The 14,011-nt window shown below is 36.6% G+C and overlaps 1 protein-coding gene across 1 annotated transcript in view; it reads left to right on the top strand.

Moving 5' to 3' along the window:
- Positions 1-14,011, top strand: part of COG6 (component of oligomeric golgi complex 6) — a 59,130-nt gene that overhangs the window by 8,930 nt on the left and 36,189 nt on the right. Inside the window, exons 5-8 of the mRNA XM_074145619.1 lie at positions 8,667-8,778; positions 10,032-10,114; positions 10,343-10,413; positions 11,570-11,663. Of these exons, the coding sequence (XP_074001720.1) occupies positions 8,667-8,778; positions 10,032-10,114; positions 10,343-10,413; positions 11,570-11,663 (360 nt within the window). The remainder of the gene's footprint in view (positions 1-8,666; positions 8,779-10,031; positions 10,115-10,342; positions 10,414-11,569; positions 11,664-14,011) is intronic.

The following is a 14,011-nucleotide window of genomic DNA, read 5'->3' as shown; positions in this document are numbered from 1 at the left end:
TTTAAGTTAAAACTTCAGCATTCTCAGGTTGTTGCTTTGCAGCATTGTTTTTCTTTCAACTTAGTTTCTGAGCTTTAGACCTGATTTGGCATAAATGCTAAACAGAGTATGTTACTTAGATAACAAATTTTAAAAGTAATCTTCCATTAATACAATTGCATTTTTATATTTGTGAATATGTCAGAGTTGCTGCATTTCTTTGGTCAATTAGCTTGCTTGTTCTGAATTTATTTTATATGTAAAGACTAGTTAAAATTACTGTATGTTAGAAGCAGAACAGTTTCTCATCATTTAAATTATGGAGTCTGCTTAACATAGGCACTAGGGTGGGTTTTTTTTTCTTCTTCTTCTCTCCTTAAAATTGAGACTTATCACAGCTCAATAGAACCATGTAGTGTGAAATGAAGTAGTCCAAACCATTCAGCTCACTTCTCTGTAACATAAGGTTAATTTATTGCTGTACAGTAATGTACAGTCTTGAATAGAATGTTTGTTTTAATATATTTCATAGCAAACTTTGATAATAAAGAAAAACTGAGGTAGTTAATTTGGACAGTTTCTGTGTATTGCTAAAAACCCATTTCCACTTCAGTATCTTCACTAGATTTCTATACATTTATTTCAGCACACTAATATTGCTTTCAGGTTGCATTAGGCTTTTTATGTATAGTAATGAGGAGATTAGTTTGTTTTCAAACAACATCTGCTGCGTTTTTAAAGATGTGGGTTTGTTTATTGCCATTGCGAATAGGCTGACAGAAAAAGGATCTTGCTCCTTCAAGTGAGATTTTAAGAAAAGCTTCCTGTGACTTGACGGTTCTCTTGCTGTACCTGAATTTAGTTCGCTTTTTCTTTGTGTGAAGCTAAAAACCTACTTGCAATACTAAAGTACTTCACCTTGTATTGGGAACAAGTGTCTTGGAGTTCAGTAGTTCCCAAGCCAGAGAAATACCAGTTCAGTTCCAAAATACTGTATGCAGAATTCCGGAAGCCTGGCTTCGTAGTAGTTCTACCAGCCGCTTAATGGTAAGGTATTATGCAAGATTGTTTTTGAGGTTAGCCACAAATGACAGTTGTGGATCTAACAACTGAAGAAAGAGACCAGAAGCTAATAGTTAGAATATTAATTCTTATAAAATTAAATAAGAGCTATTATGTGAGAGTAAGATCACAAAAAATAAGCCTGTAGAAATAGAAGATTGGTGAGAGTCAGAAGTAGTTTTCTGAACCGTACTCTGAAAACTATATGAAAGAACGGGAATGGAAATGGCTTGAACAGATAATTTTTGAGTCAGGCTAAAGTTCCAGAGATTTCATTGGGATTATACACTTGAACAACTTTACACATTGTCTTATTTTCCTGTCTTCTATTAATTATGTTCTTACACAGAGCAAAATGTGTGTTTGGATGTCAGAGTCCTTATTAGTTCTGTTGATTCTGGAAAGTCAGTTTCTGTAGCACTAGGATTGTTTCACTTTTTAAAAATAAAGTTAATTATGATTCCCAAACATATTTTGGAATGCAGCAGTGTGTGCTTCAATTTATTTTAATTGAATTACATTCAGACCTGCTCTTTATTTAAATTAACAAACACAGTTCTTGGAGTTCAGTGAGTGATTTGACTGTGACCTCCGAGCTCAATACAAGGTCAAAAGTCTTAGGAAAAATGTTTCTTACTGAACATCTGCTTCAGCAGTGCTACACTACAGATCTCTCATGCATGTCTCATGGTGGTGTTTATTTCCTTTTTTTTGTAAAAATACTTTTTTCATCATAGTCAATTTGGAAGCGATGCAGGAAGTTCAGCAGTATTGGTAGCAGGTTAGAGAGGTTTGCTTTCATCAGCATATGCTGAGAAAAGTGGTGATGTGGTTTGCACTGATGAGATGTATTTCGTGTCTTGACCTTTTGAAACTTGTAATTACATTTATTCCTGTGAATATGCTTCATGAGAAAAAGCAGTGATTGCCTAAACTGAATTATAATCTGATGTGGGGGAGGGTGTAGGCTTGACCTGCTGAGGCTGATTTTCTTTCCTGATTTGTACCAAAGTAGAGCATAGGTAACGGGGTATAACATAGGAATCAAATCAGCTAAAATGCATCTGAAGAAAAAAACCACCCTAATTTGTCTCATTCTGGCCATGACCAGCAGAGAAAGCGCAAAGCCTCATTTCCTGCCAGCTTTTCTAACTGGCAACCATGTACTCTCTTGAGGCGGGCAGTACTCTTGATCAGTATGAAGTGAGGCATGGTCTTACAGGTTGAGAAACGTTCATCAGAAATGCAGAATCAGTTACGTGAGACTATTCCTAATGGACTGATGTTTGTCTAATCTGCTCTTAGAAGAAAAGACCAGGAAGAGAGAGCCCACGACCTTCCCTGGAAATTTCCTTTGGTTCTTACTGTTTTCCTATGATCTGATTTAGTTCTCCTTTTGCTGCTGGTTAGGCTCATTTGTTCTGATCTTATTCCAAGTGAATGCAGAGAGCAGTGTGGTATTTTCATGCCTTTGGCAACATTTTTGAATTTGATGGCAAATTTGAAGCTAGACTAAGCAGGCCCCTTGCAAATGTTTTTATATCAGATTGTATAAAAGATATGCTGAAGATATCACTCTGGTACGATAGTATCAACTAGCTCACCTCTACAAGATGGAAAAGAATCTATTTACTGGAAATACACTAATTTTTAACTTAATCTCTCTTCACGAGTTAGAAACCGTATTTTGTATCTTAACCATTGCTTAACAGTGATTTTCTTAGTAAGTATATATATCACATGATTGCTGTCAAGTTTTGCATGTGAAAATTGCTTATCCAGACTATTCTGTAGTGGTGTTTATAGGAAGCCTGATCAATGTGTAAGTAGAAAATTACTGCATTCTATGAATTTATTTACAGCAGGTAAGCTTTCTTACTGTAGCATTGAGTAATTTGTTTGCAAGATTTAAATAATTTCAGAGCAGTTAGTGTGTTCTGCACTGAACACACTTTTTGATTTTTACCTATTTATTTTTAGAGCAGAATGTATTATATGTCAGGGCTGCAGCATTGCAGGCTGGCTTTCTTTAGATAGGGGTTAGAGATGGGAGAGACCTAAGTTCAAGTCCGCTCTCGTGCTGCCAGCTATCATTTGCATGATGACTTTCATAAACTGATTCAACATAAAACTAGTTAATTATTTTTGCATTTTGTACGTGTTGCTGCTCTTGGAACACTTACCTCAAAACTTGTTCTTTGCAGTAAAAGCCTTTCCCTGATATTCAACCTAATTCTTGGGTGTCAATTGGCTGTTTTCTCATCTTGTCCTTTTTCTTAAGAGCTTCCTTCATCTCCTCTCATAAATTAGATTCTCCATTCCCCTGATCATCCTGCTAGCTCTGGTCTAATGGGAGTCCATTGTTCTTGAACACAGATGATCAAGGATTGTGATCTGTTTTCCAGATGAGGTCTCGCTAAAGCCTTCTGTAGTATTACTGCTATTTTCCTGTGCCCCAGGAATGTTAGACAATTCACTATGATTTTCTGTGCCTTCCTATTTTTTAATTAAGGAGAAAATGTCATCATTGTATTCTAAGATGGAATTGGCCACTGAGTATCTTCTCACAGTATTTCAGTTCTTTAATAAAAGATGCGTTAGACAAAATGTAGAATAAAAACATTTGTTCTCAGCATTCACAAATGCATTTTTGCACCTGGTACTTATTCTTAAGAATGGTTTCCTAACACTTAGTTGTACGTAGATGTTTTGTCATAGTCTTGTATATTTGCCTTCCACAAAAACCATCACAGAATAATAATTTTTCCAGCTTCTGCTGAAGAGCATTTGTACATGTCTGTTAAAGATGGTTGTTATTTCATTATGAGTTAGAAATATTCCATCTTTTTGAGGCTTTAAAAATAGGTTGGGTCCTCAGTACCAGAAGTTGAAAGTAATTTCAGAACATGCTGCTGTGACTTGTCCTTGGTAAGGGAAGCTAGTAGATTTTTATGCTGTACTTGGTGGCAAGGTAAAATTAAACTTTGGAAAAGCTTGTTTCTCCTCCACCTCATTTTTTGAGCTGTCTAGGTGATAATCCTAACAAACAGTGCACATTTGTGTTTGGTTCAAGGGAAAAGTGCATGAAGTGCATAGTTTTCCCAGCCTTTTGAGTTCTCTTGCAAAAGAATTCAGTCTCCCTGGAAACGATTAAAACTGGGGAAATTGCTCTTTGTTGGAGTCCCGTCCCCTGCCCAAGCTCCGAAGTCTACCAGCACTTGGCACTTCCCCCTTCGCATCAGTGCCGTGTTCCCATGATCTGTTAGTTTTGTTCCTTTATGCAGGGATAACTTTTGTGAAAGGGGGGAAAAAAAAAAAAAAGCAGCTTTGGGATAACAGCACAGTGTGGCCTTTCCTCTGCTGTACTGCACTTGCTTAGAACACAAATTAGAAATTACCATGTTTACAGAAAGGCCCAGTGGGTCTTGAAATGTCCAACTGTCTGCACAGGTACCAATTGCTGTGGGTTATATGTAAGATGGTCTTACTCTAGCTTTGGTTGTTACCTGCATTGTGTTTTTTGCACAGCAGTTGTCGCAGTGAAATAACTGCAGCAAAATTGAGTGATGTTTTAATCTATTTCCCTGCTTTAAGATTGTTTAAAATCTAGTTAAATATCTGTTAGCTTATGTCTGAGGAAATGTGTGTGTGTGTGTATATATATACATACATACATATACATGTGTATATATATATATAAAAAAAAATATACCTATGTGAATATATTGGTCTCATTAATACTGTACACTGCGAGATAGAAGATAAGGGTACATAGCACTTACAGGTTTTGGTCCTGATCCATCATCTAGGATACGGGATCTCTTTCGCATGCAGATTGATAAGCAAGGCAACTTTCATTGCCAGCAGAAGCAGAGGTGGCTAACCTGGGTTTTGAAATGGAGTAGCTTGCTGAAATCCCATGTCCTTTGTAAAGAGACAAAAAGAAATAGCTTTATCAAAATGCATGCTTTTAGGTTTAGGATAGATGTTTCTCAGCACTTCCGAATCCCTATCTTTAGAACGATAGATGAACCATTGCTGCCACCTTGAGGCTGTTATTTTGTGCTTACATTGTGGAACTTTAAACTTGCGGGTATGCTACAGTTTAATACATGGATTCGCTGTTTTATACAAGTTAATTATTGGGAGTGTGCAGAGTGGGTCAGTGAGCAGTTACAGCAGGTGTTAGCCAAAGGCACAGCCAGGGATGGGAATGGCTTTACAGCACAATATTTGTCTGAGCCTTGTTCTCTCTACCAGCACAAAAAGGAATGGAGGGAGGACTGCGCAGAGTGAGCGCTTAGAGGAGGAGAGAGGTTGAGTAGTGAGGTCTTCTGCCATTGTTGGTTTTTATAACCATGGCAGTGAAGGGTGCACAGAATTCCAGCATGGACTAACGAGCATGGTCTTTGTATAATTCCGGACTCCAGTCCTTGTTCTTTGGAAGCCTACAACCCTGGTTCCAACAAATCTGCAAAGCAAACTGAAAAAAACTGTTATGCCTGGTATATTGCAGTTCTTAAAATCAGATTTCCCCCTGCCTCCAATTTGATAAAAGTGTCCATTCAAAAAATCTGAAGAACAGGAGGTAATAGTAAATAGAGATTTTCTGTAAGAGCACTTAAAAGTTTATGCACTCAGGAGATACACAGGTTCAAAGAACAGAAAAGTTTCTCAACATCTTACCTGCTTTTATGTTTGTTGGAGATCTTGTTGAAATCAAAGAAGATCTTGCATTTGCTTTGTACGGTCTCTTTCCTACCTTCCTGTTTTCTCCCTAAAGGGAGGGTTAATCCAATGTAAGTCTTTTCAGCTCTGTGGTTTTATATTAAATTGAGATTTCCATCACAAGAGGAGAGACTCAGAACAACTATTAAATAAAGTTAATTTACTAAATCACATTGTCTGTTGTTTCGACCAAATCCAGTGATGGTGACATTGATGGATTAGACCTCCTCAGTGCAATGGCATGGAACAGGAATGTGCTATTGAAGGCACTGCCGTTGGGTGAAATTTTAAGTGTCCTTGCCTGATTTTCAATTTGAGTTGCTATGTTGTATGCCTCTAGGTTTTTTGGGGGGGTTGAAAGGGGAGGGTGCTAATATTTTTTTATTATTATTTGTTGTAACTAACTATTGAAATCACCTTTTTTATACGCTTCAGAACTCTGAAGTGTAATTTTCACGAGCAGTTTCATAGCAGCAGTGAAATAAGTAGTCACTGTCCCCTTGCCTCTGGCAGCTCGCTGTGCTTGCACACCCCTTAGTATGGGGGAGTGCCTCTACAGAACCTAGTACCCCCCAGTCCCTTAGCCTGTGGTAAACTGAATTAGGGAATACATATGATCTCCACCTACAGAAAGTAAACAAGATAAAAACTTTTGTTTTTTTCCTGATGCATAAACAATGATCCTGGCACAGTGTAAAGGGCAGTACAGGGCAGGGGTGAGTAGGGATGGCTGAGGCAGGCTCAGCAGCATGGCTCAGGCATCATTGCAATGATGCAATATATTACTGCAGAGCAGGCCTGATCCATCTTTCATCTGTGTTGTGAGAATGACATAGTTATCATCAGAAAATCTCTCACGCACCTAATATTTAATTAAAAACACCTTTTTGTTGGTATCCTCCTGTCTGTTAAATCCTGTGAGTGTGTTTTGTAGACAGCTTCTCTGGGTATTTTTTCCTCTGTCTCAGCTGAAGTTACACCATGGTTTCCTCTCTTCAGATTTTATTGCCTTATCTTCCTGCTGAAAATTTACTGGATGTGTTCACAGTGGTGTTCTTCCATTCTCCTTCCACTGTGTTGAGGTCTGCCACACTTTCTGTGTCAGAAAAGCGTATCAGTGGGGCTGGAAAGAAGTGCCAGGCCTGTTTAGGCAAGATAGTCTTGTATGTCCTTACCCTGATATGGGAGATTTAGATAAAGTTATTCAAAGAGAAGATGGGGCAACTTCAACCCCTTCAGATCCATCACCTCACACGTCTCCCCTCTCTGCCCACAGAGTCTTTTGATACTTCCTAGCCTCTCCTGAATCTCACTCCCCGTGCCTTGTGCTGGAAAACTGACTCCACCTCCTTGCCATCACGATGCTTCTCTGTCTCTTTCCTCTCTTCCAAATACCTTTCCTTTCTGCCTGTACCTGCATATTCTTGTTTCCAAGCTGTGTATGCACTCTTGAGCCCTCCATTTTTCGACTACTTCCCTGTTTTTCCTCACTGGCAGTGAGCTACCACTGATTGCTTGGAAAGTGCTGTAATTTTTCATGGATGCATCTGCTGTCATTGCCTGTTCAGCTGGCCAAAATTATTGTCTATCACTCTTGTTCCTTCTCTAAAAAAGATTTGGTTTCACGGAGACTGATGGGAGTTTTTGGTTTTCCTTTCTGCGTAGGTGTCCCCTGAGTAACTTATAAGCACCGAGTTGCTTTCTCCTTTATTTTTCATAAATTTTACTGTTAAAACACTGTTAGGTTTTATATTCCCTTCCTTCTCACTGTTCAGTATGATAGAGCAATGACAACTGGGAAACTTTATATTTGATCTCTAAATGAGTTTGTGGCACTGCAGGATGGGAAGGCCATTCATATCTACAGAAGGGAAGCCAGTTTTCCTTGCTGCTTCCAGCTGAATGCAGTCCAGACACTAGTTGGATGGTAGAGAAGTGGTAAATAAGTAAGTAAAAGCTTACTTTTCAGGCTTTAATCTTGCAAGGAAATTTAATTATTGCAGTCAATATTAGGAGTGTACTCGCCTGTCTTACCACACTGTAAATAACAGTTTATTTATCTTGCAGTAATTATTTTGGAAGCTGAAAATGATCTTAAAGTAATTGAGCCTTGTTCTTCTACAGATAACTAAGTAGTGTCTTCTCAATGCCCCGAAAAAGCAGTCTGTATTTCCTGGAATGCTGTGTGCTCAAATTGAGCAATTTTTCTATTGCTACAGGAATTCCAGTCCCTTCCTTTGGAATAAAACTATATTCATTTGGGTCCTTCTTTGGTTGTAAGGTGTGTGACAAAATGTGTGCAAAAAGATGCTGCCACGAGATGGCGTTGGCATATTACATCCCTGCTGTGTTTATTTCAAGAAGGATAATCAACAAGAGAATTAGCCATTACATTGTGATTGCTTGTGAGATTAGTAAATTTGTATCCCGACTGTATGTTGTTAAAAAGAAATGGATCTGTTCTAAAGAAAAGTAGGTTAATGATCATTTTGGGTGCTACAGCTTATTGTGTCTTTCTGAAAATATAAGCTGAACCCCATTCTTTCCTTGATACATTTGAAAGGAAGTAACTGCAAGCATTACAACTGTACAAGCATAAATTGTCTGGATTAGATAATTTGTGATACAAATGCTGAAGGAGTATTTTTTAAAAGAACTTCTTAGATTTCAAATGTGTGAACTTACCTTTATATTGTCTTTACTCAGTAATCTATGTAGGCTCAATAGAAAATTGGATGTGAAGATGCAACTCAAGTGTTTTGATCGCAAGAATGTGTTATTAGAATTTAATAACACCTATTTCTAATGCTAATTATAGTTCCAAATGTATGAATATGTAAAATAAATCTGAGATAAGCATAAAAAGGTAATGTCCTCTTTACTTTGTTTTATTGCAGCCAGAGACTAGAAATGAAAGCACAAGTTGCAGATGCATTTATAGCAAAATTCCAACTGACACCGGATGAAATGAACCTCCTTCGAGGCACAAAAGATGAGCCAATTACTGAGGTAGCTCAATGAACATTAAGAGCTTTGCCCTGAACTTAAATGTAGACGCTTCCTAGCTGAATTGTACATAAGATCTCATTATCAGTTTGTAATTTAATTTTTTATGGAGAAATGTACCTTTTAACAGACTGGTGAATTTCTGATTAGTTTGAAATGTGTGATGAAAGGTTCAAGTAACAGGAAAGGAAATCAACATTAAATTCTAGTTTGTGTAATGAGTTTAAGGGGCAAATGAGCTATCGTGTGGTTCTGCATTTAAAAAAGACCTTTAAGAAGTCTGAATTTTCAATGAGGATGTTTTCACACTCAAAGGAAATGAGAAATTTGCAGCGCTTCAGCAGTATGTAGTATTACCCTTGTGCATGTGTGCGTGCATTTTGGATATGCATGTATATAGGTATTCAGTGACTTGAAACTATAAGCTGAGTCTTTCCCTCGTTATTTGGTTGATGAAGATATTATGTGCTGATTCACTTTTAGCCACCTTCCAAAACAAGTTTTCGAATATGTTTATGGTTTGAATAAGAAGGCACATTGTTCTGAAGTAAAAGCAAGCTGAATAATGAGAGAATTGAGCACACTTAATAGATTTTTATTATTGTAGCTGCATAGAAACCTTCACTTAAATGTAGACTACCTGCTGAGACATACTATCTCATTTCCACAGGCATCCTGTTTGTAGTTAAAGCATTATTAAACACGTGGAACAGATAACCGCAAACACTGCTAATGAAAGCATAAATGGAATGTGTTAAATGATTGTGCACTTGAGTAATTGCTGTATTCTTTTGTACCAGCTATTACTGTGAAAGAACATTCAGGTTTCTAAAACACACATGTTGCAGGGAACAATGACAGCGATGCTGTGCCATTTATTTGGTGCTTGGTTCACAGCAGAACAAGGATTAGTCCTTTTGATACTTTGATCTGTCTAAAAAATATGCAGAAGTAACGGAGATACAGTTGTGCTACTGAAACAGCAGACTTCAGTAAAATCATGTGTGTGCTTTTCCCCTGTGATAGAATCAACCAACATGCTTAAAACATTTTTAGTCAGGCTTCTGTTTTGGCAATTTTTCAGGTTGGTTTTTTTTTTTTTTTTTTTTCCTGAAGGAAGAGCAATTTGGGTTTTTATAAACCTGCAAAGAACATAAATACAGAACTGAAATGGGGAGTATAGAGTGCTAGAGATTTGAATGAGAAGTTACTGCGTTTAAACACTGCTGCTTTTTTTTTTTTTTTTTTTGATTTAGGATTTTTTCAAGGCTTTAGGAAGAGTAAAGCAAATTCACGATGATGTCAAGATTCTCCTCCGGACAAATCAGCAAAGGGCAGGGTGAGTGCTACTTAAATGAGTCCAAGACAACCGTTTACTAGTTAAAAGCAAGGTCTCATTCTTTACTTCATATGACCATACAGAGTATTTCACAGAAAAAGAAAGAATAGTAATGTATTTTTAAATTTTCATAATTTTAATAGTGGTGCATTTTATTTGATTTGTATATGCCTTTGCTAGTACTACCTAAAATAGTATTTGCAAATAAAAAAAATCTTTGTCTTGTAGCTTGGAAATTATGGAACAGATGGCTTTACTGCAAGAGACATCTTATGAACGACTTTACAGATGGACTCAAAGTAGGAATAAGAATGTTTTTATGTTTATGAATATGATTACAATGATTCCTTTAATTCCTTGATGTGGATTGAACTCAGCAAAAACCCTTTCCAAGATTCACTTAACAAGGCTTTGGGTTTTCTTCTTAGTAAAAGATTTGATGTGAACCAAATAGTTAATTAGAGATTCTCTCCTTTTTTGAGCCAATCTTATTTCTATTTATAACAGTGTATTATTTATTTGTACTTTTAGATGGTTTTCCACAGAGAGCAACTACTACAGTTTGGTATTCTTAAGCAAATTGTTAAGTGTATTGCATTTCACTTTCTTGCAGGTTACAGGGAAGTTGTTATTGTTGACAATTTGGTAGTAAGATCTAGTTTAGTGGGAAGAGTGCCTTATTACCTTTAAAAAAGAAAAAAAACAACCTTATTTTACCAGGGTATTCTTTTGAATGATAGTAGGCAATTGGATTTTTGAATATGTCCTCTGGATCCAGGCATCAGTGTTTGATGTAACAGCTTCATAGTGTAAAATATAGATGCCTTTTGTTACTTCTTTCTTCTCCTAAGACATTGACAGGAAAATCTGTGAATAAAAAAAAGCTGGTGCAATGCCATGTATTTGTTAGCTGTTCTTCAGTGGATACTGAAACCTCAAATAATGGTTGTGATTTCACCCCAATGAGAATTCTTAATTTTTATGCTGATATTTTATTTAGCTTATACGATTTCCACACTCCTACATGGAATAGACAAGATTGTGTAGTTAACGTGATTAAAATAAAAACAAACCAAAAGAAACAACAAAACAAACCCACAGCTTGCTTAAATACTTGCTACGTTTTTTCTTAGTAGTTTACCTGGAATGTGATAAACAGTTACAAAGCCTGACAGAGTTCTGATGGTTGAATGATTTCACATTTATACGTGGGTGCAAACAGCTTCCTTTAATTTTTATTATTGTTGAAATTTGTGATGGACATCCGTTTTACAGTGAAGTACTGCTTATGGGGAAATCTAATTACATTAACACGAACTAGGCCAGGTAGTGTATTTTGAAGGCTTCAATTCAAAAACCTTAGGAGTTTTTAACTCATTTTTTCATTTGACAGCTTGTTATTAGAGGTATTACAGTGTAAAGAAATGCATTTTTATCTGTGTTGATATTTTATAGATGAATGCAGGACTTTGACACAAGAATCATGTGACATTTCTCCAGTTCTGGCTCAAGCCATGGAAGCCTTACAAGATAGACCTGTCCTGTATAAGTAAGTAAATGTTTGTGATTATCTCTAACAGAAATTAGTATCTCCAGTCTATAAAATTTAAAGATGGACATTAATTACAGTGCCAAGGATGGTGGCAATTTAGTCCTGTGTCAGATTTAAAAGAAATAAAAATATAAAAACTCCTATTTCAACTTCCTTAAATTTCAGAAGTCTTTTGACATAGTTGTGGTACAGTAAATGTCATTGGACTTTTTCCAATTTACTGATTTCTAATTGAAGTAAAATGTCAGACTGTTTTTATTTTAATCTAAACGGAATTGTGAATTTCTGCTGCTCTCATTGTAGGGCTTTTCTGAAGAAAAAAATGCTGTCCAAAGCATGTGATTTTCATTTAAATTCTCGAAGTAAAAAATTGATAAAGGCTAATTAGCTTTTACTGAAGTACGTCTGGTAGAAAGAATGTCTTCCATTATGAGTTGAACTGTAATGTATTAAGAACAATCTACTAAATATGGGCCTCTAAAGCTTAGAGGTGCTTATATATATATAAACACTATACTACTGTTTAGTTCTTGTTCAGGATTTGCTGAAGGAACTTAAGGTAAATGAAATGCTACTTAGTAGAGACAACCACGAGGTGGCACTGTAAGAACTGTTTTTATTGGAGCGACTATACCTGAAGAGGTACCTCTTCCTTGCTTTTTAGGTTTTTTTTAAAAAATGCATTCATCACATTTTGCAACTACTGCAAATTACTTTTAGCCACAGGCATCCAGGACAGCAGAGTACGAGGCAGTCTTTCAAAGGCTCGTCTTGTCTTGGAGAGAGTCAAATGTGCGAAGGTGTAGGTATGTGACACTGTAAATCTCCATGGAGCTCTTCGTGGGGAAAATGCATAGTGCTGGTGGACCTTAAAAATTCTGTCAGTATGAGAGAGAGTGTGCATCTCGATGTGCTCAATCAGTTCTGCCAGTTAATGTGAGGGAGCGGTGATGTCACTTGATGTCCCCAGCTATTGCATGTGGTGCATTGCTGTATGTCGGGCCATAGCTGGGGATTGCAGAGTCCTTTCTTGCATTCTCTCTTCCAGGCCCTCTTTCACAGCTGCAAAGGATCAGTCGCAACTGTGTTCACAACATTTTATAAGATTCTTTATAGATACAGTTTATATTTTGTGTAATAAATATGTTGTTAAATTATGTTACTTTCAAACTTCATAAAACCATTGTTTTGCTTTCTTAGCATTTATGAGAAAAAACCCCAAACATCTTCTATATAAATTCACAGCTGACCCATTTAAAATGAGTCTGCAAATGAGACTTTATTTTTCTCCTGACATCTATCTAACAAACGGCAGTACTAGTAGGTAGAACTAGTAGTTCTACCAAAGGTAGAACTTGGTGGGTAGGACTTTTCTTCTGCCAAAAAGGCAAAAGTAAACTTTACTGTAGAAGATGCAGCCATGTGTCTCTCGTCATTGATTATCATGCTTAAACTCCTTGCTACAGCAGTATTGTCAAAATTGCAGGACTGGTGCTTTAGATTTTTGAATCTCAAGATTTAGTTTATTCCCTTCCAAAAATTTTTGTATACCTTTAGTACATAACAAACTGCTCAGTTTAAAATGCAAAAATTATGTCACAGAAGAAAGTAACTTTAAATTGCTGTTGATTTTATGCGTATAAGCACTGCTGTGTGAACTAAACATTTTTTCTCAAAATTACTGCTCTTGCATCTATAAAGGCTGTGATTTGATTGGGTGAAAGTGAGTAAGATGGAGAAGGGCAGGAGTTTGCTATGAATCCTTGTTTTTTTATATTGACTTCTGTCTTGCTAGCTTGAAGGTGGCAGAAAGATTGCACCATGGATGGGCTTTTGGGAATTACAGTCAGTAGAATAGTCAGAAATAAACATTTCGGTTTGGTTTTCACTTCCTAACAGAAAAATTGAAAACTCTTTTGCATGGAGTCATAGCTCAAAGCAATGTACCTCTTCAGTCCTCCACTCTGATATTCAAAGCTTTTTCTTCACCTCCTTCCTCTCCCCCCAGTGATCATTGCTCTATTGGGTTTTTGAAAAGTTGAAGCTGGGCTGAAAAGAATACAAATGTTGTTTTCTTCTCCTAACATGAATACGTGTAATAACGTAGTAGTAAATACTGTGTTTCTAGTGTAAATAATAGTTATTACTGAATTTTTTTAAGATGCGGGACTTTGTCATAGTTATACCCTGTTCTGCTGAGAGCAAAAGGAAAATGAGTAGTTTTCTTTTTAAAACAAAATTATCATTATTAAATGCGGTTAAAACTAAAGATCACAAGACCTGTTTCGCTGCTGTATTTTTAATGATCTATTATATAGCTGCTTATTGGAGGGGAAAAAAATCTT

This window comes from Numenius arquata, chromosome 1 (genome assembly GCF_964106895.1).
Source record: "Numenius arquata chromosome 1, bNumArq3.hap1.1, whole genome shotgun sequence".
NCBI classification, from domain to species: domain Eukaryota; kingdom Metazoa; phylum Chordata; class Aves; order Charadriiformes; family Scolopacidae; genus Numenius; species Numenius arquata.
Note: the sequence above shows the minus strand (reverse complement) of the source record. Positions and strands in the feature narration are given on the sequence as shown.